A 23,547-nucleotide genomic window follows, 5' to 3' on the forward strand; every position below is an offset into this window, starting at 1 on the left:
TTCCAACTTCCCCCCCCCCCCCCCACCCCTCTCCCCTAATTGGAAAATTAACTTGGGTTCATTACATTACTAACCCCTCATCAATAGATCCTTGTCTTTTTCCATGATGGTTACTCTCTCGCATTGCCTCTTCCTAAGGAAGATTAGCCCATTGCAGTAGAATTAGCACCTCGACTACGTTATTCTTCTTTACCAATCTCTTGCCTAGAATTGCCATTGGTTTTAGTATGACTTGGCCATCCATACCTATAATTGAGTGGTACTTCCTAAACTGGTATTTCAGCACCAACTATCTTCTATAGCTAGGATATGTGAAATACTATGTGTATTCATGAACCAAGTGGTAAATGCAGCTTGTATGTTATTGGTCCAAACCCCTTTACAAAACCTTCTATAGTAACTTTTCAACCCTAGGAAACCTTTTAAAATCTTAATTATTCATGGTTTAGGCCATGTTACAAATAACTTATAATTTATAAATATCAAGCTTAATTCCCTTAATTGAAATGATGTGCCCCATGTATTCTATCAATAGTTGAGAAAAAAACACTTGCTCATTTTAGCAAAGAGTTGGTGTCCCATCATAGTGTGTATCACTTCTCTATCATACTCAATATGATTGCTCATTGTTTCATTGTAGACCAAAATGTCATTAAAGAAAATCAAAACTGATTTTCTAAATCTGGCTTGAAAACCCTATTCATTAATGCCTAAAAAGTAGTTGGAGCATTGGTGTGATGGGTGGTGTTTTTTTTGTGTAGCCTACCTAGGGTTTTCACCTTTGATTAATGGTGAATGAGTCTCTTCCACTCAACTACACCCTTGAGTGATGCATGGGTGTTATAACCCCAATTTGTAACATCTCTTACACCATTTTTTTTTCAATGGCATTCTTCTAATCATAAGAGTATATATATTTACCTCAATTATGGATATCCCACTTATCAAATTAATTTCCCCTATCAAATTAATTTCACCTTGGTAGGTTCTAGTCTGGTTATGCGTTGTAAAAGGAATCCACTAATTCCTCCCTTTTCTCACTTAGTGACATCTTTTTCACTTACCTCTCTAATCTTGATATTCCTAGAGATAATCCTATGTGTAACCCATTTTCCCTCCTTATAAAAGGTTATACTTGGAGACATGGTATGTAGTTGGATAAGAGCATAACTGTCAATATAATCCATGCCCAAGACCATATCACAACCACCCATTCTTAATAACCTAAAACCCCTCTCAAATTCTTCTCCTTTTATGCTCTACTTAAAGCTCTTACATATCTCATCAAATTGCATTTTCTCCCCATTTGCCACTACAACAAACATAGGGTGAGTCCTTTGAATTGTCATTTTAAGTTGATAAACAATCAAAAGATCTAAGAAGCTATGGGTGCTCCCAATATCTACCAAGATCACTAGGTTTTTCTTATTCACCTTACTCCATAACTTGGTGGTTTTCATTCCTTCTCATCTGACAATAGCATGCGAAGTTACCTTTGCTTCACCACTTGCCACTTCATCAACTGAGGGATTTTTTCATGTTGGTCCAGTGTTTTTTCTCCCTTAACAGTCCCTTCCATAACAGTAGTCATGGGCTTAGTTTTGCATTTGTACCCATACTACCACTTCTCTCTATGGTAAAAGTAAAGTTTTTGATCCTTAAGCCTTTCTAACTCAATGTTTCTTTGACCAACAATTAGTAGTTTGGAGCCTTCATTTGCTCTTGCAACCAATGACTTTCTGTTGATTATGAGTTTTAGGAAAGAAATAAGTGGTTTTCATTAATTCCTCAAATTCCTTAGCTAAACAATATGTTTCTAGCATAGTAGTTGGCCTGGATGTCCTCACAAAGCACCTTATAGCTCTTTTCAAACAACTTATGTGGTTGTTGAGAAAGTAAGTTTTAGTCAAATAAAGATAAACTTGAGACATTAGGGCCCGTTTACTAACTTGAAATTTTTCTCCAGTTTTTTGAAAATTTGAAAAACTGAAAAACAGAAAACAAAAAACATGTTTACTAGCACAGTTTTCCATTTTGAAAACAGTAAATAATTTTCCAGTTTTCTAGAAAATTGAAACACTATAAAAAACTGTTTTCTAAATGGAAAATAGAATCAGTTATCATCTATTAAACTATATGTCACTATAACAGCATTCTCACCATTATCTACTTACATATTTATGCATTACTATGATTACATTTATTATCATCTTCTTTTATTTATCATCATCTTCGATCTTTTCTACTTGCATTACTTATTTAAACATAACTTATTTGATTATGCTTAAAATTATACATCATTCACAATATCAAAATTAAAAATTGAAATCTATACCACGTTTTATATTTGGATTGAACTCAATTGATTATTGGTTTGGATATTTTTAATTATGTTATATCGGATACAAGTTTGGTCCAGATATCAGATATTGAAATTTCACATATATTACTATATTAGAATTCAAAATAAAAATTATATATTATATACATGTCATTCAAATGAATATATCCAAACATATTTTAAATATTAGCTCAAAAAATATTAATATTATCTAAACTAAATTTTATGTGAACATAATAAGTTATTGGTTCAAATATATTTTTATTTATGTTATATACATGTATAAATTTGGTTCGGATATCAAATGTAAAATTTTTACATATATTAGACTTAAAAGTAAAAAATATATTTATTCTATTTAAACAAATATATTTTAAAATATTTTAAATATAAGGTCTAAAAAGCACTCGAAATTAAACTTATTGTTAATTTTATAACGTTAATCTAAAAATAAATTTGAAAAAATAAGTGTTAGTAAACAAGTTTTCTAAACAGAAAACAGAAAATGAAAACAGAGAACGAAAACTGAAAAGTTAGAAAACAAAAAACAGAAAACAGTTTTATGTTAGTAAACAGGCTCTAGGCCTCTCATTTCATCATACTTGTCAATGGACTCGTCTATATCGCCTACTTGTCTCAATAGTTTAAAATCTTCCTCAATAGAAATAAAAGAGTTTATTACCGAAATGGTCCCTCGACTATTGTGAAATTATCAATTTGGTCCTCAATAATTTTTCGTGTCCAATTAAGTCCCTCGACTTTGAAAAATTTAACCAATTTGGTCCTCCGTTTATTTTGCCATTAAACATCCGTTAAATTGGGACTAAATTGGTAATTTTTCTATAGTCAAGGGACCATTTCAGTGAAAAATTAATTACCAATTTGGTTCCTTGACTATAGCAAAATTACCAATTTGGTCCTGATTTAACGGATGTTTAACGGAAAAATAAACGGAGGACCAAATTGGTTAAATTTTTCAAAGTCGAGGGACTTAATTGGTCAAGAAAAATTGTTGAGGACCAAATTGGTAATTTCACAATAGTCGAGGGAACATTTTGGTAATAAACTCGAAATAAAATTTGTCCCAAACATCCTACATATACCATCTACAAAATGTCTCAACTAGATTCCTCCTCTATTGTCCACAAAATACCCTTATAAACAAGTGTTTGCATTCCTAGATAAATTAAGCACACTATAATCCATACACTAGTCCATAGGAATTTGATGCACTTGAAAGTACTTTTCACATTTCTTGACCCATATTCTATGACTATCATAGTCAAATTAATGGAAGTCTACGTTGGGTTTGGTTTTGATGAGGTGGTGAAGGAGTTTTGTTTTCTCCCATAAACCATGCTTAGTTACAATCACCGCATTAAAAAATGTTAAAGTTTTGTGATGTAGGAGTTGGATTACCTCTACCGTGTACACTCGAAGTTGTCTTTAGAGTAGTCATTAATGTTGGGGCTGAACGATTGATTCTTAATGCTTCCATTAGCTTAGACATTTGAGCAAATAGTTGTCAACATCATCCTTAACTTCTGGCGGACTATTGTCTATCTTCCCTTATAGCTCCAATATTCTATCTTACATGTGTAAAACTTGTTCTTCTAGGTTTTGTGGCCTTACCATGAAAAATTAGCTCTTAGCACTCTAATACCAAATGTAACAGTTAGGGAGCGGCCAGGGGGGGGGGGGGGGGGNGGGTGAAAGAAATTGAGGAGAGAAACAGAGAAGATGAGATGATAAATTTAAAGAACATAGATGAAGATGAAGGAATAACTTTCATTATTTAGCATTAAAAACCTACTATTTCATACAACAGCATATATTTTTTCACAAGGAAACAATCTCCCTTAACCAAAAAAGCAAACATTTCATATCAATTGCCAATAATGATGAGAACAAAAATAATAGCCTAAGGATTAAAAAAAAAAAGTAATTGTAAGTACTTAACTAACAATGTTAAATGATGTCATTTCCCCAGCTTCCTCAGCATCCTCTTCATTCTCTTGCATTTCAAGTTGACCATCTTTCCTCCTAAAATTGGGAACAACCCCAAGTTCATTACATTGACTTGATCATATACTAAAACTTATCTTCAATTCAAATAATAATTTTAAAATTTCAATTAACTTTTTCTTTCATAGTTGTTGTTTTTGGAAGTTTAGGGTGGCCACAAAAAATAAATAAAATTAAGAATAAGGTTAACAAATGGTAGAAATACTCGATTTTGGCTCGACACATAAATTGGTCATCAGCCCCTAGCAGAGTCCCCTACTGTTAATCTACCACTTCCGAAATTATATGCAAATGTTGCAAAATATTGGGAGCAAGGGATAGGATGGAAATGGAGCAAATTTGAAAGTCTACTTCCTAATGAGATTCAGGATAAGATAGTTGCCACCTCTCTCTGTGAGGATGAAAATTTGAATGATACTCTCGGTTGGGGTTTGGAGAACTCCAGTAAATTCTCAATTAAGTCAGCATACCCCCTAGCCACAGATACTGCCTTTCTACCCAAACAAAGAGAATGAAGCAATATATGGAAATTAAAAATTCCTAGCCGTATACAATCTTTCCTCTGGTTAGCGAGACATGATCGGCTGATGGCGAATGTTAACAGAAGAAGGCGAGGATTCACTGAATGTAGTAGATGTGAAGCTTGCGAGCATGACTATGAAACAACAGAACATATCATCTGACTTTGCCCGAAGGCAATACCCGTCTGGGAGAAACTATTGCCAGGCCTACAACAGGAATACCATGGCCGTCCATTTTTGGACTGGTTTGATGCAGGAATTTGTGGTTTAAACCCCAGATCACAGGACCATAGGGCCAATATTCTATTTGCAGCTACAACTTGGAACCTCTGAAAATGGAGGAACGACAGGGTGTTCAACCAAAAAGAAGAAAGAATTGGACAAAAATGCTATTACATCTAGACACAGACAGATGAAATAAATGCAACATTTATCAAAGCAAGGAATTCAGTCAATCAGGAGAAGGGCGTAACATGGAATATAATAAGATGGACCAAACTACCCCGGGATGGATTAAGGTAAATGTTGATGGCAGCTTCAGCCTTTCCACCATGAGCGCAAAATGTGGTGGCCTGGCTAGGAATGAGCATGGTGACTGGGTGAAGGGATTCTCGTATAATATTGCAGCAGGATCGACAGACTTGGCTGAAACCTGGGCGCTATTGAAGACATACATCTGGCACAATCACTTGATTGTAGGCAAGTATGTTTTGAGAGTGAATACAAAAAATCGTGGATGCTATCAACACAGGACTCAATTTGAATTCGTCGATTGACAATATCCTACGAGCCTGCAGAAGAGAACTAGAGACTCTAAGCTCTTGGCAGGTATCATTCATCCCAATGGAGAAAAATTGGGCTGCAGACTTTCTGGCCACAAAACCAACTGTTTCCTCGAGGTTCACTGTTTATGACCTCCCAGATGATGAGATTACTGGAATTCTAGAAGATTTACAAGTTTGGCATACCAATATGGCGCCAACTTGAGTCATAATTGTAGCTGTATTGGGTGTATCCCTTCCGAATGATCTAGAGAAAAACAACTTATTTATTTATTATTATAATAATTATCAATTAAATTAAATTTTAACATATTTAATTTAAATATAAATAATAATTATACGATTACAATTATAATTTTTAGAATGATAATAAAAAAATAAAAATAATTAAAATATAATTTGTGTAAAATGATAGGTCTACAAAAAATTTCTAAAAACTCAAACGACGCCGTGAGAGCCAGAAGTCGTAAAAGCACCGTGGCTTTGTCGTCACAGGTGCAGATCTCGAACCAAACCCCTGCAAGCCGTAGCCCCTTCGTCCCCGGATTCAATTTCAAACAAATCAGAAAAAGAAAACAAAAATTCAGTCTCATCTCTATAACTCCTTAACTTCACCTTCAGCTCTTCCACTTCTGCAAATCTTCCCACCTCCGAGAAAATGTCGGTGCAAGAGTATCTGGATAAGCACATGCTTTCTCGGAAACTCGAAGATGCCGTTAATGCCGCCGTCCGGGCAAAGACTTCCGATCCTGTCCTCTTCATCGTATGCGCTAGTTTCCCCTTCCTTTGATTTGAATTTGAATACATGCTGCGTTTGCAACGATTTTTTTTTTTTTTTTTTTTTTGTGATGATTTTTGTATCGCTGGTTACAGTCTAATCATATGAGAAAAGCCGTGCCATCGGTAATAACGAAGCTGAAAGCGAGGCAAATTCTCGACAGTAGAGGCATTCCGACAGTCGAAGTCGATTTGTACACAAACAAAGGCATGTTTCGAGCTTCTGCCCCCAGCGGTGCTTCCTTGGGAATGTATGTCTTCTGTATTTCTTCCATTTTTTTTTTGAATATTTAATTTCATTATAATGAGAATGTATAGATGTAGTTTTCATCGTAAGAAGGCAGTTTCAGCCAATAATTTGAGTAATTTGTAAGCAGTGTAGTTCAGACCGTTGGAAGCGCCACTAATTAGTTTTCCACTTCAAATTTCATGTATTCTTAATTTGCGAGTACCAGTAACTGGTAATACAGATTGCTGTTGGATTTACTCATTTACATGTATGTCATTGTTGGAGAGCTATTACCAGATTTTGTCATTGAAGCAACAGTGTGATCTTATATTGTTACTTAAATTCAGGTATGAGGCTATTGAGTTACGTGATGCAGACAAAGGGACGTATCTTGGAAATGGTGTTAGCAGAGCTGTGAAGAATATCAATGAAAAAATATCCGAAGCTTTGATTGGTATGGATCCAACACTTCAGTCTCAAATCGATCAGGCCATGATAGATTTGGACAAGACAGAGAAGAAGGTGACATTATCCTCCCATCAAGGTTCTAGTTTCATATGGTCTTTGTAGCTTATTTGCTTATGCAAGGGGCATAATAATACCTTATTAATAAGCTAAGTTATTACAGAGCTGTATGTATCATTGACAAAGAACAAAACTGAAGAGGAATGCTACCGTCTAAATGCTATTAGATTATTCGATATACATGAAATCAAATCTAAATTGTTGTTTTCATTCCTTGTATCTTTAAAGTTTTGGATGATGGGGATTGATTCTAATGTAGCTTTTAATGTCACTGTCTCTTTACTTTTTACATGATTGCAGGGTGAACTTGGAGCAAATGCGATTTTAGCTGTATCCATGGCTGCTTGTAAAGCCGGAGCTGCTGAAAAAGAGGCATGCACATTTTAGTTTGGCATTTCAATAACTAACACTAAAATTTTTGGAAGTATTTAACTGAACTTTTATCTTCAGGTTCCACTTTATAAACACATTGCTGATCTTTCTGGAAAAACCAATCTGCTTCTTCCTGTTCCTGCCTTCACTCTCATAAGTGGTGGAAAACATGCTGGGAACAACTTGGCTATACAGGTAGGTCATAGGTGCTTCACCCTTTTAGTACAGATAAACTAATATCTGTCTACTTTCAATGAAGGAGATAAATTTTTTAGTTGATTTATTTCCAATATATAGGTCATAGGTGCTTCACTCTATTATTCACTTTTTCAAAGCTCTAGTCATCTTTGGATGTACACCCTACCCCTATTGCTCCTAGTAATTTCTTGTGTTGTACTATTAAACTTATCTGACAGTTTCAATCTGCTTCAGGAAATCATGATTCTCCCAGTGGGAGCAAAAAGATTTGAGGAGGCATTGCAAATGGGCTCTGAAACCTATCATCATTTGAAGGTAATTTCATTCAACTAAATAACACATCTGCTTTTCCAAAAAAAAAAAATAAAAAAAAAATAACACATCTGCTTGATGAACAAATGGGTTTTTATGAATCTGCTGAACTTAATGATAAATAATAACACATCTGCTTGATCTTTCCATTTGATATGTTTCTGTTGCCACTGATACATTTTGAACTGCATATTTTAAAAATTTTGATATTCCTAATTTTTGCAAGATGTTATATTATCTGGGTCTTAACAATTTTTCCATTGTGTTTTCTGATAATTCAGTATAATGCAAAGGCAATGCTGTTATAAATTATATTTGTAAATTAATGGAATATCTGTGTTGATATTGAGGGATTGAAAGACCTGGCGGGTGGAGAATAACAACCACCCGCCAGTTAGCGGAAGCAAAGTATGTAAGAAAACCAGAGAATAATATAATATATGAATGTATTATAATGAAAGAGTACAATAGGGTTGTTCTCTATGCCTCTATATATACTAAACTACCTACCAAATCTACCATAATAGGAATAGGAAACCCTAATAGGAATAGGAAACTAAGTCCAGCCCACTAGGAGTTTCCTAATATTCAATAATGGTTTCCTAATATTCAACACTCCCCCTCAAGCTGGAACATTTGAAAGTTCCAAGCTTGGATCAAAACAAACACTCTACCTCACTCAAAATTACAAATGAAAATTAAAAGCAACTAGAGGATAACAGTGCTGGATGGCTTCGGAGGGACAATGCTATACACAACCCTTGGAAATGCATCAAGGGCGAAGCTTGTCACGAACATCCTTGGGAATGACGGCACCAAGGGTAAAGCGAACACCACCACAGCAACATAAACACTCTAGGATGGATGGCTTCAAAAGAGATTGCGCTATGCCTGACCCTTCCTTGGAATGTAGACGAATGCACCAAGAATGAAGCTGAACAGAGTCCTTGGGAATAAAGGTGAACACACCAAGGACGGAGCTGAACATGATCTTGGGAATGAACACACCGAGGATGGAGTTGAACACGAACCTCGGGAATGGAGATGAACACACCAAGGATAGAGTAGGACATGCTAACAAAGCCTTCATTGAACTTCATTGAGAGCGGTAGAGGCGAAAAGGGAGCAAAGAATAGCAATGGATGCAGTACAACCCATAGTAATGAAGATAAATCCAAAGCAACGAGATAACGATAACCGGGAAAACAAAATAAAATAGGTAAACTATAACACCATTTGATTATAGATGGTCACACTCCCCCTTACGGCCTTACTTGAAACATGGGAAATAATCAAAGGCTTTTATAGTAGTGCTGAACCTTAACATCCATGGATAAGGCATACCGGAGATAAAGGAGTAGCACGGTTATACCAAAAACGCAAACACCATGGGAGGAAGTTTGGCAACAAACCCAAAGAAGCTTTCAAATTTCACCAAAAAATCGAAAGAAGGCCAAAACAGCAATCTCAAGGGGTGGTTGGAGACTGTTGATCCAGCGTTGACTGGCCGTTGACCGGCGACCAACGAAGGATCTGAAAACACATTCAGGAGCGTCTCGTCGATACGAAACCTATGGTGGCAGCGGCGCCTTGATCGGAGACCGGAGGAAGAAGTTATGGCCGGAAAACTTTCGGACTTCCCGACGGCGGCGGCGGCGCGTGAGGGCGCGTGCGGTGGCGGACGGCGACCAGGTTTGCGGCGGTAGGCTCGCGACGACGTTCCTGAGGGGTCTGTGGTGTTAGATCGGAGAAAGAACCACAAGACTGACGTGAAACGTGAAAACAGTCGCGGCAGTGAAGACTCCGGCGAGGCTCCGATGGTGGCGGCGGCGGGGGATGGCTTAGGTCCATGGGGTTGTTTTAGGGTTTAGGCTCTGATACCATGTTGATATTGAGGGATTGAAAGACCTGGCGGGTGGAGAATAACAACCACCCGCCAGTTAGCGGAAGCAAAGTATGTAAGAAAACCAGAGAATAATATAATATATGAATGTATTATAATGAAAGAGTACAATAGGGTTGTTCTCTATGCCTCTATATATACTAAACTACCTACCAAATCTACCATAATAGGAATAGGAAACCCTAATAGGAATAGGAAACTAAGTCCAGCCCACTAGGAGTTTCCTAATATTCAATAATGGTTTCCTAATATTCAACCTCATGGATGCCCAAATTTTATTCTTTGCATATGGATTCATTCCCTTCATAATTATATTTGTTTCCAACTGTGGTCCTAATAGATTTGTATGGTTTAGAGTGTATTAATATATTTATGGAACTATGTCCTTTTTCTTTAATCTGACATATTTGGAGTTTTAGTGAATGCTACATTAATACATCTTAAGATTGTGTACCTGTTTGTAGTCAATAATGGTTGTTGAATTCACCTTTGGTTGTTTTAAAGGACAGGCTGTTATTACAGAGAAATATGGTGCGCATGGATGCAGTGTTGGTGAAGATGGTGGTTTGGCTCCAAACATATCGAGGCAAGTTCTGACCTTGCATGATTTATCCTTGTAGGCAAGTCGCTAATATTGGTATATTGTATTTGCAGCTTTAAAGAAGCCCTTGACCTTGTTCAGGAGGCCATAGGCAGAACAGGATACAATGAGAAAATCAAGATAGCTATTGATGCTGCTGCTACTGAGTTTTGTATAGGTAATGCTTTACTTTCTGTGCAAGCCAGCTTGCAAATGATTTTCTGGGAGTTGCCCCTCTTTGTCTGTATGATCTATACAACCATTGCTGAATGACAAACTTGTGTTAATATTTTATCAATGTAGGCACAAAGTATGATTTGGATTTTAAAACTCCAAATAAATCTGGGCAAAATTTTAAGTCAGGAGAGAATATGGTCGAGATGTACAGGGAACTCTGTACAGGTATATTACTATCTATTGACTATGAAGACAGCTCCAGGCATTAACTATTTTGATCATTTTCTGTTTACCTGAAGGTACATATGATTTACCATTGATGGACATCTCATTTCCTTTTTGACTACAATTTACATTCTTCTGTTCTTCAGGCTATCCGATTGTATCAATTGAAGATCCGTTTGACAAAGAAGACTGGGAACATACAAAATATTTTTCTGGTCTTGGAATATGCCAGGTTAGTATACAGATTTTTTAGTTTCTAACTTTAATCGTCTATGCTATATCTTTCCTGAAGAAGTCTTCTACGAAACTTCAATCGTGCTTATATGTTGTTAAGTGTAAATAGAAGTCTCATCCATTTTTTTCATTGTTCTTCGTACTTTGTCTTTCAGGTAGTTGGAGATGACTTATTAATGTCTAATCCTAAACGAATTGAGAGAGCCATTCAGGAGAATGCGTGTAATGCCCTTCTTCTCAAGGTACCTGCTTATAGATGTTTGAATTTCTAATAAAAGGTTGCAGTTGACATATTTATGTAATATGGATGAGCTGGTATACAGGTTAATCAGATTGGGACTGTGACTGAAGCTATTGAAGTAGTGAAGATGGCTAAGGATGCCAATTGGGGAGTGGTGATATCCCAAAGAAGTGGTGAAACTGAGGACACTTTCATAGCTGATTTATCCGTTGGCCTGGCCACAGGTCAGATTAAAGCAGGAGCACCTTGCCGTGGAGAGCGACTGGCTAAGTACAATCAGGTTTGTATGTTAGCCTCACCTTGTTTGGACTTTGAATCCATTTGTGCTAAAGCTTTCAAGTGTTCTCTTTCAAAATTTTCACAGCATCAAATGATTTTCATTTAAGGTTTAATCTCTTAGAAACTGCCTTCATGTGTTCACAGAGAATAAAACATTGAAGGGGGTAGAAAGGCAAGAAGTTTAAGTACAATATAAAACTTGTAGGTTTCAGGATAATAAAATGTTCAGAATAGGGGCATTTGCTGCTGAATAATACAGTATGATCATACAATGCATAATAGAGCCTGAAGTTTGGTTACAAGGGGTTGACATCTAGATTAATACAAGTAGAAAATTGGAAATCATTGCATTCACTGCATATATTATATTTAGGAATGATTGAGAATGAGTGCCCAGTTTGCCTCATAAAATAATGTTTCATAATATGGGTGTTTGCTGCTAAATTATACAGTATGATTGTACAATGCATAACAGAGCCTGGAGTTTGGTAACAAGGGGTTGACATCTAGTCTAGAGTCAGACTATTACAAGTGGAAAATTGGAAATCATTGCATTCACTACATATACTATATTACTATATTTAGGAACGGTTGAGAATGAAAGCCCAGTTTGCTGAATAATACAATGTTTATAATAGGGGCATTTTCTGCTAAACAATACAATATGATCATACGAGGCATAACTGAGCCTAAGTTTGGTATCAAGGGGTTGACATCTAGACTTGCACAAGTGGAAAATTGGAAACCATCGCATTCACTGCATGTATTATATTTAGGAATGGTTTAGAATGGAAGTATGAAACTCAAGTTCCTCTACAGAACTCTATGTAAATCATTGCACTTATGTATGTATAGTTGAACATAGAGCACCTTAATGCATATATACTATCGCAAGATTAACCTTCAGTTTCCACACAGTTGATTAGAATTGAAGAGGAGCTTGGCGATCAAGCAGTTTACGTTGGTCAGGACTGGAGGCGCTGTTGATCATCTTCATCATTTTATACTTGCAAGTTTTGTCCCATCTCTGTCAACAAAGTCAAAGTAATGCAATTGTGCTCATACATAAGCAACCATATTCTTTGCTTGCATGTTTGTCACTGCATCCAACAATTCTTGAATAGAATGTGAAGATGCAAAGGGCTCACAGAGCAGGAGTGCAGAACCAAATTTTTTTCTCTTATCAGATGTTGATGACTTTGTATGATTTATGACAGTCTGCTACTTTTTTCAATTAGAAATTCATATGGGATCAAAGTTTTAGCTCAACCCCATTTGTGCATCTACTTAACATGTTCATAAACCTTGAGCTGATGACTTGTGCTTAACTACCATTTAATTGAAAACTGAAGCTGGAGCAAAGATACACGTCAAGAAAGCTAGCTGCATGGATTTTAATAGTTGTGCAAATACAGTACGATGTTCCTTGTGAAAATGAAAATGCCAAAATAACCCTAAAAATCCATACATTTTAGCATAATGCAACAAGATTATGCTTTGTAAAGAGTAGGCTCCTTAAGGTTTAGTATCCTCTTCATCCTCTTCAATCTTAGGTGCCAGATAGAACCTTATGTGTCCCATCTCAGCAATCTTGTATTCAACAACAACAGGAAGCTCCGAAGACAAGCTGAGGGTAACCGTGTTTGACAATGGAGTTGCTTTTGTGAAAGAGTTCAAGTACCTCAAAGCAAATGTCAGCGACACAGGCTCATTCATCTCTATGACTGTTGCCTCCTCTGGCTGCAAATAGATTCAACCAATAAACAAAGATCCAAAGAGACCAAAGCAAATGGGAATAACCCAACCAAAATGACAAGAAATTCCCAGTTGTAACCACAAGATCACAAATTCAAATCCTTGCCCCATTGGTTTTGGTTTGAATAAGTAATCTAGGAAGGTTTACTTTCCTTTGCAAGCTAAGATCACAAAACAAGATTTACTCAAACTCAAAAGAGTTATAGAGTTTCCCAAGTCACAAATTAGTGCAAATCCTACCTTGTCTACTGTGGTGTTTTGTCTGCACACCACATTTGCAGTTCCAATGTCACCTCTGGTTGAGAACTTCACTCCTTCCTTTGTCACTGAGATAACAACTGCAACATCATTTGAAACAATGTTACACAAAAGCTTATATCCCAAACCAAAACACGAGGATATTGAAATGAAAAACATACTTGTATCACCAATGCTACTAAGATCTCTGCAAATTCGTGCAAATTCTGCAGATGGCATCCTGACAATAGCATGGTAGTCTGTTTCTGGAATCCCAAGATGCTCACTATCAATGTCCATAAGCTTCATTTCAAAATCGGCAATCTTGTCTTGGGCTATGAACCATTAACCAAAAACATTAGTCAAAGAAACCTCTGCTTCACACAGTACCATTTAATTCCAATTTACACAACCAAAGTACAACCCTGAAACATATAACAGGCAAATAGAGCACTCTAACCACCACAAAACAAGTAAAATTTTTAAAAACCTCTTCAACAAATAATAAGCTTTCCAAACACATACTTAATATCTGTGTACTTTCTAGTTAATTAAAAAATCTCACAGCAAGAAAGTGAAAATACACATTTATAATTTAAAATATTTAGAAATTCAAAAAAGGGTTTGTAATGGCAGAGAACAGCTGAATAATCAAATCTACTAAAATTGTGCTACTCTGGACAAAAAATAAAAGCCAAAACAATGAATCTTGAAACACAACAAAAAGATCCAAAAATTTGCTTAAATCTTAAGACTCACTGGGGCTTTCAAACATGAAAGTGACAGTGTCACTGCCGTCGTCGGCCTTGATGGTGATGATGTCATCATTCCCGGCGCACTTGAGCATCTTGGCCATGTTGTTGAGGTTCATCCCCATGGAAATGTTGCGGTCACAGCGATAGTGTTCAAACCCTTCAGATCTGAGCAAGAGAGCGACCAGCGCGACGTGACTGGAGTCCATGGCCTGCAGCGAGAAGCCAGTGGCGGAGCAGTCAAAGTTGGCATCGTTAACCAGGTCCTTGATCGCATCCATAACCTTCTTGAGGAGACTCCCCTGAACAAGACGAAGTTCCAACATTTTCTCGCCGGAAAATTCTTGGGGTGCTCACGGGCAAACTTTGGCTTAGGGTTTGAAATCGAAGGAAAGATGAGGGAAGCGAAATTGAGTGGGAAAAAATGAGCGGAAAACGCGGGTTCGGGTTTTTAAAGAGCGGATTGGAAGAGTGCTCGAGAATTTTAGGGCTCGGATTTGGCGGGACCCGAAATGAGTTTGGAAATTTGCCCTTTCTCCCGCCATAAAGTTGTGTATTACGGAGTCGTATTATTTATTCAGGACTTGCGGAGTATGTTTGGACTTTGGAGTATTTTCTTGTATGGTTTTTTTTTCTTCTACGATCTAACCTCAACATGGTATATCAACATCTTTGATTGGAATGAAATTTAAACATGTAACTTTCTATTTGAAAAGGTCACAACAATACCATCAAATCACAAGGTATTTGACACTTTAGTCTTTAGATAATTTGATATATCTAAAAAAGAATTAAATTGGTCTCCTAAATACAACAAACAGTGCACGCAAGTTTCATAACTAGAAAAGTTCTAATGAAGTCTCTAAATCCACAAAACAATGCACTTAGACTCTGTTAGGAAAATTGGGTGACAGGAATGAAGGTGATGAGGAATGAAATATATTTAGTGTGATTACTGTCTATAAGTTTAAGTTTTAAATATCTCTTAAGAAAGTAACAAGATTTCAAGATTTAAATTAATGAGATTTCAAGATTTAAATTGGAGGACGACATGAATGGCTTCCCGCATTGGAGGAATTCCTCTGGCTTTATACATAGTTAGCAGCGTGTACACTTGGGTGTCCCCCTTCCATTAGATATAAAAAAAATTAATGAGATACAAGAAGATGAAATAAATCTTTAAGTTGTTTATTTAAGAATTTTCTTCTAATTAACCAGAAGATCTTTCCCAATCAAAATAAATTTCTACCGTACTTTATATATATACATAGGGACGGGTTTAAGTGAGATGGGTGCCTCATGTGAGAAATGAGAATGAATCTCAACCCTAGATTAAAAAAAAACACTCAAATATTATTTATATTTTTAGGGTAATTCATATGAAAATTAATCACTATTACTATATAAATTTTCAACATCAATCCCCCATTTATATAGTAAAAGATTAATACTGTACCAAGATAAATTCCAAAGCACATGCATAAATGAAAAGTGTCTAAGAGATTGATGTTGGCCCCGAGAGAGTAAAAACTCTAGAAGGGCGCTTGAATAGACTTTTTCAAAATCGATTTTTTTGTAAAGTAAAGTTTGAAAATAGCTTGTTTTAAATCAAAGCGTGTTAACCAACATAATGCAAGTTAACATGCAGCGGAAGTTTAAAAAAAGTTTTGTAGTGTGTTTTGATACGTTAAATTCAGCTGAACAACGTGTTAGCATGTATGTCGATTCAATTAGTTGGGTTAGTTCAAAAATAGCAAAAATGTAAAGTGTTGGAAAGTAAAGAGTAAGTGACAAAGATTTTTATTGTGGTTCGGACAACGGCTACTCCATTCTTGTCTTTATCATCCAAGGAGGTTCCACTAATATTTAACAAAAATACAAGCGAAAGAGCCACACAGTGTATTTACCAAGCATTGTTGACCAAAACACCAAGAATGTTCCTTTGATCCAGATTTACACTCCTGACGTCTGACGATCTGCAACATATAACCTTCTTATTCGAGGATCAAACACAAAGTCCCATTGAAAAGAAGAACTCTGAGCATAAAAAACAAAGATAGTTTTTGCTTTTGTTTTGTTTTGTTTTTTTGCACAAACACTACCTGAATCTAGATATTCACTGTAGAGTTATGAGTTGCTTCTGGATTTGTCATTGAAGCTTCGCTTATATATGCACTTTTAGCTTTCTGAAAATTTCTTGCATTTTCACACAATTATCTCCAAAAATTCACATTTTCCAGCAACTGTTTCTAAGCTCCGGAGTCCTCTTTTTATAGCATAGAGGTGAGAGAAGGTTGGTAATTTACCTCTAAAAAGAATATGATTGCTGCCACCTGTTGCGACAAATGTCAAATTCTGTCATAACTCTCTAACATGTTGCCGTGTACTCCTTATTTTCTCTTTTAACAACTTTTATTTTTTCCTCAAATTCAGTGTTAATGTGAAAGAGAAACTGCAACAGTTGTCCTTTTCTTCATCAAAGGCTGAAAATTCAAGGTGTCCATCTCACTTGATCTTCAAACTTCTATAATATGAAGTTATTAAGTGCAAAAAAACATACAAGTGTTATTAAGCGGCCAACGAAGTGAAAGAGCTAAAGCTGCAAAGATAGATCAAGCTCAAGAAGACAACAACAACAACAACAAGAAGTTCTTACCCCAAGTCTTATAGTCAGAGAAGTTGAATAACTTGTCAACCAATCTCTACTAGGATTAATTAGTATAAAGAGGCAAAGTAACACATTTACCTTGTGAAAATCTTATACGCTTGAGGCCAACTTTGTGTTCAAAACTCAAGTGGTCTTATTGTACTAAGGGTGTTAGTGCAATCCTCCTTAGAGTCTAAGGAGAAGGGTGGATGAAGGATGAGTTTTGGCCAAACCACTTCAAATATCTCTATCTCACCCTCCGTTACTCACTGTACTTTATTTATACCGCTAATCTAACCAAACCTAAACATTTAAAAATATCAAACTACGTGCAAACAAATTATAAAGGGATTAAAAAGTATATTTTCACTATGCATTTTGAAAAGTTTTCAAAACCATTAAAGTCTATTCACTCCCCCTCTAGACTTGAACCCCTACTCATCGAGATCAACAAATGACAGTTAAGGTTTTAGGGTGCTCATAAGTCATTGCTAATATATTCCTACTTGATATTCATGCAGTTGATAATATATTGCATGACTGGAAATGTTGCAATGATATTGAACTCAATTTGATGACAAATAGGATGAGAATGAAGAGTAGATTAGATATTTAGATATGAAAAGTCTTTTTGAGTAATTAAAATGGTGAGAATGAAGAAGCAGATTAGATCTGAAAGTCTTTTTCTCTCTTCTTCTTCAGTAATTACTAATTAAAATAAAAAAATTAAAAAAAAGTAATAAATCGGGCGCCTACTTCGTCTTTTTTCAACCTTGATGCATTGTTTTGACATCTCTTTAACTTTTTTCTCAATTTCTCCCTTTTGAAAATGGGGATAATGATATAGTCATACATTGGGAGTATTTAGTTAGTTGTTGATCAGCTAAAAAAGGGTTGATTTGACTCCATTTGACTATTTGACCCATAAATACGCTGATTTGGAGTGTTTGGTAAATGACTTATTATCCTTGGCTAATTGGCGCAATCAACCAAAATACAAAAAAAGTTACTTACATTAGTGTTTTTCATCAGCTTGTTGCAAATTATTTGTAAAATGACTTTTATGTCCATGTAAATCCCTAATATGAATTTACCTTCACCTTTGTCATTTGCGTTCGCCTTTTCCCATCCGCCTCTTCTCACCTTGCGAAAGTCTCTACTAAGTGCTTAATTACCTTCGTGATTGCTTTCTTCGATCCACCGTCTCACACCGGTCGCCATTGCTTTCCCTGATCCTCACTGTTTCTCTCATGCTTTCTCTTGTCACATATTTTCAGGTAAAATTTACTTTGTACTTTTTGATCTTTGTCGTTAACCTTAGTTTCACTGACACCTCTATCTCTACATTGAAACCATTTGAATCTGTTGTGTTGGCTATTCCTAATTCTCGCGATTAAATCCTTTTGCTGATTTTTTGGCTAACTGTTATTGTTGACATCTAATATTTCTCAATGATATTATTATAGTAGATGTTTCTAAAAGCCATTGAGAATCATTAGAAATAAACTCTACTTTCTGTTATGTATTTTATTATTCAAATTCAGTTTTGTGTACAACCTCCTTGTGCATCACCTCACATGTTGAGGAACTGGCAGCTTATGTTGTGTATGACACTTCAATAATAGCATAGTCTTATCTTGGTTCTAAAAGTGGTTTTTGTTTTATGGATGTGACTAGCTTTTGGGTAATGTTAATGAAAATATCATAATTGGATAATTCATACTTGTTTTTGGTTTTCAAAAAAAAAAATCATAATTTTTTTTTTGGAAGTTTGTTCATAACTTATGAGTAAACACTAATGTATTATTATATTATTAGAATTGTTTATAACAAGGTAGTGTTTTTCTCTTCTTCATGAGTAAACACTAATGTACTATTATGTTATTTAGTTGGCACCAAATTAAAAAAAAAATGTACGTAAAGGTCAAAGTGAAAACAAAGATGAAAACCATGTAAAGATTCAAGTAGGGTTAGTCAAAAGAACAACTTCACCTTCTTTGTAATATTCGTATACAATATGTTGAAAAAAGTAAAGGGAAAAGTGGTGGAGTAACAACTCAAAGGTTACCGTGGAAGAAGATAGAAGCAGAATTTCAAAAAAGTACAAACCTTGAATGAGATAAAATGAAACTAAAAAACAAGGTAGATTATATGAGAACTAGATGGGGTTTGTGGAAACAACTTAAAGGAAGAGATACCAGATTAGGATGTGCTTATGAAAAGGGAACTATTAGTGCTACTAATGAGTGGTGGGGTTTGAAAATTAAGGAAAATCCAAAGTTTGAGGCTTTTTGGGAAGAAGGGTTTGAATTTGAACTAGAAACTAAGATGGATCAAATTTTTGGCTGTTATGCTCAAGGAGCACTTAAATTTAGTCCAACATTTGATCCCCCGCAAGGACATTTGCAACATGAAAGTGATGAAGTTTATCAGTGTATGTTCCTTCCCCTCCCTGTAATGATACTCTCCATGTTGATCTTGGTGACATGGATGAGACTCTTGGTGATGATAGTGGTTATAATACATGGGATGATGTGTGGACATAGTGTATACCTACCCCTCAAGATACACAATTTGAGAGGAGTGAAAAAGTAGAGGCAATAGGGTGTTAGAGATTAATTCTTCACAAGGTAGTAAGAGTGCGAGGACTAAAACCACTAAAAAAGGAGGAGCGACTACAACATTGAGTGAGAAACTTGATAGTATGTTGCAAATTATTTGAGAAAGAAGTGATGTATCTAAGGAGGTGAATATGTCACTTCTGGACGTTTTGACTTCAATGAAAAACCCAAGCCCTAATGAAATTACGGATGCATTGGCAAAATTGTATGTTTTGCCCTGTTTAGAATTTGGCACTCCTGAATTTTTCTTTGCTTGCACGTTAATTGAAGATCCACAAAAAAGATATGTTATCTTTGAATTACCAGATGATAAGGTGAGAGTTGACTACATCAAGTTCTTGTTTGAGAAAGAAAACAAACATTAATGGTTATGCATGAATTGTTATGTATTTTGCTTTAGTAGTGGATGTGTATGAACTTTTATGTAATTTCTTATTGTATGAATTATTATGAACTCTTATTGTATGAAATGTTATGTAATTTACTGTTATGAACTCTTATGTAATTTCTTATTTAATGAACTATTATGAATTATTATGGTAGGAAATGCTATGTAATTTCTTTATGGTTTTTAACAGTATGAATGAAAATTCTATAATGTTGGTCCCGATAGGGTCGGGAAAAGTCTAGAGGGGGGTGAATAGACTTTTCTAACTTTTCAAAAATATTATAACACTTTAACAGAGATAATTCAAGTGAATAAATTCAACATGAATTACGCAACGGAAATAATAATACGGTAAAGTGCTATAAACAAAGTTACGTAAAATTGAAGAGCTTCACGACATGCAACACGTTAGAAACGTTAGAAATAACTCAAATAATGAGTATATAAAGTTTGGCTCGCATGCGGACGTGGGAACTATCAAACCCAGATCAAATAGTATACGCAATGAATAGTTGGGTTCGTAGCATAACAACAAATAAGCTTGATGAGGATGAGGTTGGGTAGGAAATAAATCTTGTGCATGCAAAAGGTATGTCACGTGAATCTAGGATATTCTAGTGTAATAAATGTGACAAAGTATAATGCATGTGATGCTCAGATGAATAAATATGCAAGCAGATAAGTGAGCAGATAAAGTAAATGACACAGGGATTTATAATGGTTCGGAGGTGATGTAATCCTCCTACTCCACTTTCTCCTTCCTCAAGGAGAGATTCCACTATCTTCAATCACCCAGATACAATAGTGAATCAGTGCTCTTCTAGCACTCTGCTACTCCGAATGCCCTTTGCCTACATCCACACTCAAACCCGAACGTCTTACACCCAGCTACGTTCACGAGCGTCTTGCACCCAGCTACGCCCTTCAACCAAGTGTTTTGCACCCAGCTACACTTAGTCTCCACGAGTTTTTTGCACAAAGCTGCACTCCTCCGAGTAATCTGCACAAAGCTGTTCACCCAAGTGTTTTGCACCCAGCTACACTTAGGTTCCCCGAGTGTCTTGCACCCAGCTACACTTAGGTTCCTGTCACTTCTCAGTCAAGTGCCTGCTTCATCATGAAGTCTTCTTGGGTTTATATAGCTAAATTAGCTATTTTGCCCGTTATGATTCTTCAGAGCATTAATCCTTGTAACTTGTAGCCACCCATCCTTGACTTTGGTAGTGTGAACACTTGACTTTGTTCATTATCCATAAGTTAGATTGCTCTGAGATATATCCGTTTGGTGACTCTTACTTGAGCATAATTAATGCCGCCGAAAAGTACACTGACTTTTCTCATAATGATCTTCAGCTCCATGTAGCAAGATTATTTGAAATCACCTTTTGTAGTCATCCTCATGCCATATTTAGGAAAAATAATATTTTCCCTTTTTAGAAATGTTGTTGGCAGTGTTGGACTCCTTTTGAATAAATAAAAATAGACCATCCTATTTTTATCCTTGATCACGCCATACTCAGCCTCAAAATTGATTTTATTCATTCCCCCTTAGATGATTCATAATTCTTCTTCCTTGCATGAAATAATAGGTAGGTCATCCTCATCCTCAACTTTGATCTTCCAAAAAGGCAAGTCATCCTATTTGAGCTTTGAAGTCACGGTCATCCTCTCCATAAATGATTTATTTTGGCCTTGAAACCAAGTCATCCTCATCCTCAATTTTGATCCTTCAAAGGCTAGGTCATCCTCATCCTCATCCTCATTGTGGCTTTCAATCGGCTAAGTCATCCTTAATTTAAAATAGCCAAGTCATCATCATGTTTGACTTATGACCAAGTCATCCTCATCTCCAAAAAGTAAGATCTTTCTTCCCCTTTCCTTTAATTAATAGGTCATCCTCATCACCAAATTAATTTTTGAGGCAAGTCATCATCTTCTTTGAACACAGTCAAGGTTGACCACGCCACTTTGCTCCATGAGGCCATCCTCATCTCCAAAAATATTTCTTTCAAAGAGTTAGCCTCCAAAAATGTTTGTGAGAGAACCCATTTGAGGTTGACTTTCAATTTTGACTTTTAATTGCAACATCCTCATCTTGAATTAATTAATTCTTCCAAACAATTAATTCTTGCAATTCGAACCTGTTGTCACGTTCCGGGATGTCTTCGAGTCTTGATCAATCTTCCAAATTCTTCTCAATTTGTAAAGTGGAAGCGAATGACTTACAAGTATAAATTAAAAATTTATACTATTGTAATTTCCACTTAATCGACTAGGCTTGTATTCGGCGTAATCCTATACTAGACTCAAAATAAAATTGGGGGTCTAATGTTACATTTTTGGTTCATCAAAACAATTACAATATATTCCTAACATATAATAAATATACTAATTTGTGTGTAGTCAACAAGAAATGGATAATACTGAGCAAATTAGGAAATTTCTCATAATTAAGGAGTACTTGTACACGAGGATAAATTTTGGTATTTGGTGGCTTGTATGGCCAGGTATATGTGTGTGCACTTTTTGATGCATATTTACAAGGAACCATGCATGACTTTATATTTAATTAGAGAAAGATGGATGAATGAATTAATGAATGGTCACGAGAAACAGTCTTTTATTGTATTTAGAATGAACCCAATTACATTTTGTAATTTATTTGTAGATTTAAAAAGATTTAATACCCAAAAGGTCCTTCGACTATAGCGAAATTCACAAATTGGTCATCGACTATAAAGTTTGACAAATTAAGTCCTCAACTATTCAATCCTTACTCAATAAGGTCCTCAACTATTTAATTCTTACTCAATAAAGTCCTCAACTATTCAATCCTTACTCAATAAAGTCCTCAACTATTCAATTCTTACTCAATAAAGTTCTCAACAAAAACTGATTTGTGAATTATTGAGTAAGAATTGAATAGTTGAGGACTTAATTGGTAAAAGAGTTTTTTCTCAAAATGGTCACTCGACTATTGCTCATTCTCAATTTTACATTTCGACTTTCAATTACACCAAATGTGGTCCCTCGACTTTCAAAAACTCACCCAATTTGGTCCTCCGTCACATATTCCGTCAAATCAGTGTTAAAATGGAGGGCATTTTTGTCCATTTACCTATTGTTAGCCTAATAAACATTGAGAAATAGTTGAGGGACCATTTTGAGAATAGTCAAGGGACCATTTTGGGAAAAATTATTTTATTTATTTCATTTTTGTTTATTTTCATTTTTTAGACTCTATCAAATTAGAATTTCTATACATTTTTTTCTTACAAATTTAAATAGTTAAAATCACACAATCCAACCTCAAAATTTTTAACTTTTTTTTACAGATTTTTCCCTCTATCTAAACATACAAACTATTCCTATGCAGTTTTACAATAAATTCTATAAATTTCATAAATACTCAATTTTTAGGCACCG

The 23,547-nt window shown here is 35.6% G+C and overlaps 2 protein-coding genes across 2 annotated transcripts; one reads left to right on the top strand and one right to left on the bottom strand.

Moving 5' to 3' along the window:
* Positions 1–6,140: 6,140 nt before the first annotated feature.
* Positions 6,141–13,007, top strand: LOC116025370 (cytosolic enolase 3). Its single transcript, XM_031266587.1, has 13 exons — positions 6,141–6,432; positions 6,543–6,697; positions 7,023–7,197; positions 7,501–7,572; positions 7,651–7,767; positions 8,005–8,085; positions 10,495–10,571; positions 10,640–10,743; positions 10,869–10,967; positions 11,114–11,199; positions 11,357–11,443; positions 11,525–11,722; positions 12,640–13,007. Exons 1-13 carry the CDS (start codon positions 6,328–6,330, stop codon positions 12,706–12,708), a joined length of 1,425 nt encoding a protein of 474 aa, XP_031122447.1. The 5' UTR covers positions 6,141–6,327; the 3' UTR covers positions 12,709–13,007.
* Positions 13,008–13,083: 76 nt separating this feature from the next.
* LOC116025371 (proliferating cell nuclear antigen) lies at positions 13,084–14,931 on the bottom strand. The gene is made up of 4 exons (XM_031266589.1): positions 14,473–14,931; positions 13,896–14,048; positions 13,717–13,814; positions 13,084–13,461 (listed from the first exon to the last, which is right to left on the bottom strand). Exons 1-4 carry the CDS (start codon positions 14,789–14,791, stop codon positions 13,237–13,239), a joined length of 795 nt encoding a protein of 264 aa, XP_031122449.1. The 5' UTR covers positions 14,792–14,931; the 3' UTR covers positions 13,084–13,236.
* Between the last annotated feature and the right edge of the window lie 8,616 nt (positions 14,932–23,547).

This window comes from Ipomoea triloba, chromosome 7 (genome assembly GCF_003576645.1).
Source record: "Ipomoea triloba cultivar NCNSP0323 chromosome 7, ASM357664v1".
Taxonomy (NCBI): Eukaryota; Viridiplantae; Streptophyta; class Magnoliopsida; order Solanales; family Convolvulaceae; genus Ipomoea; species Ipomoea triloba.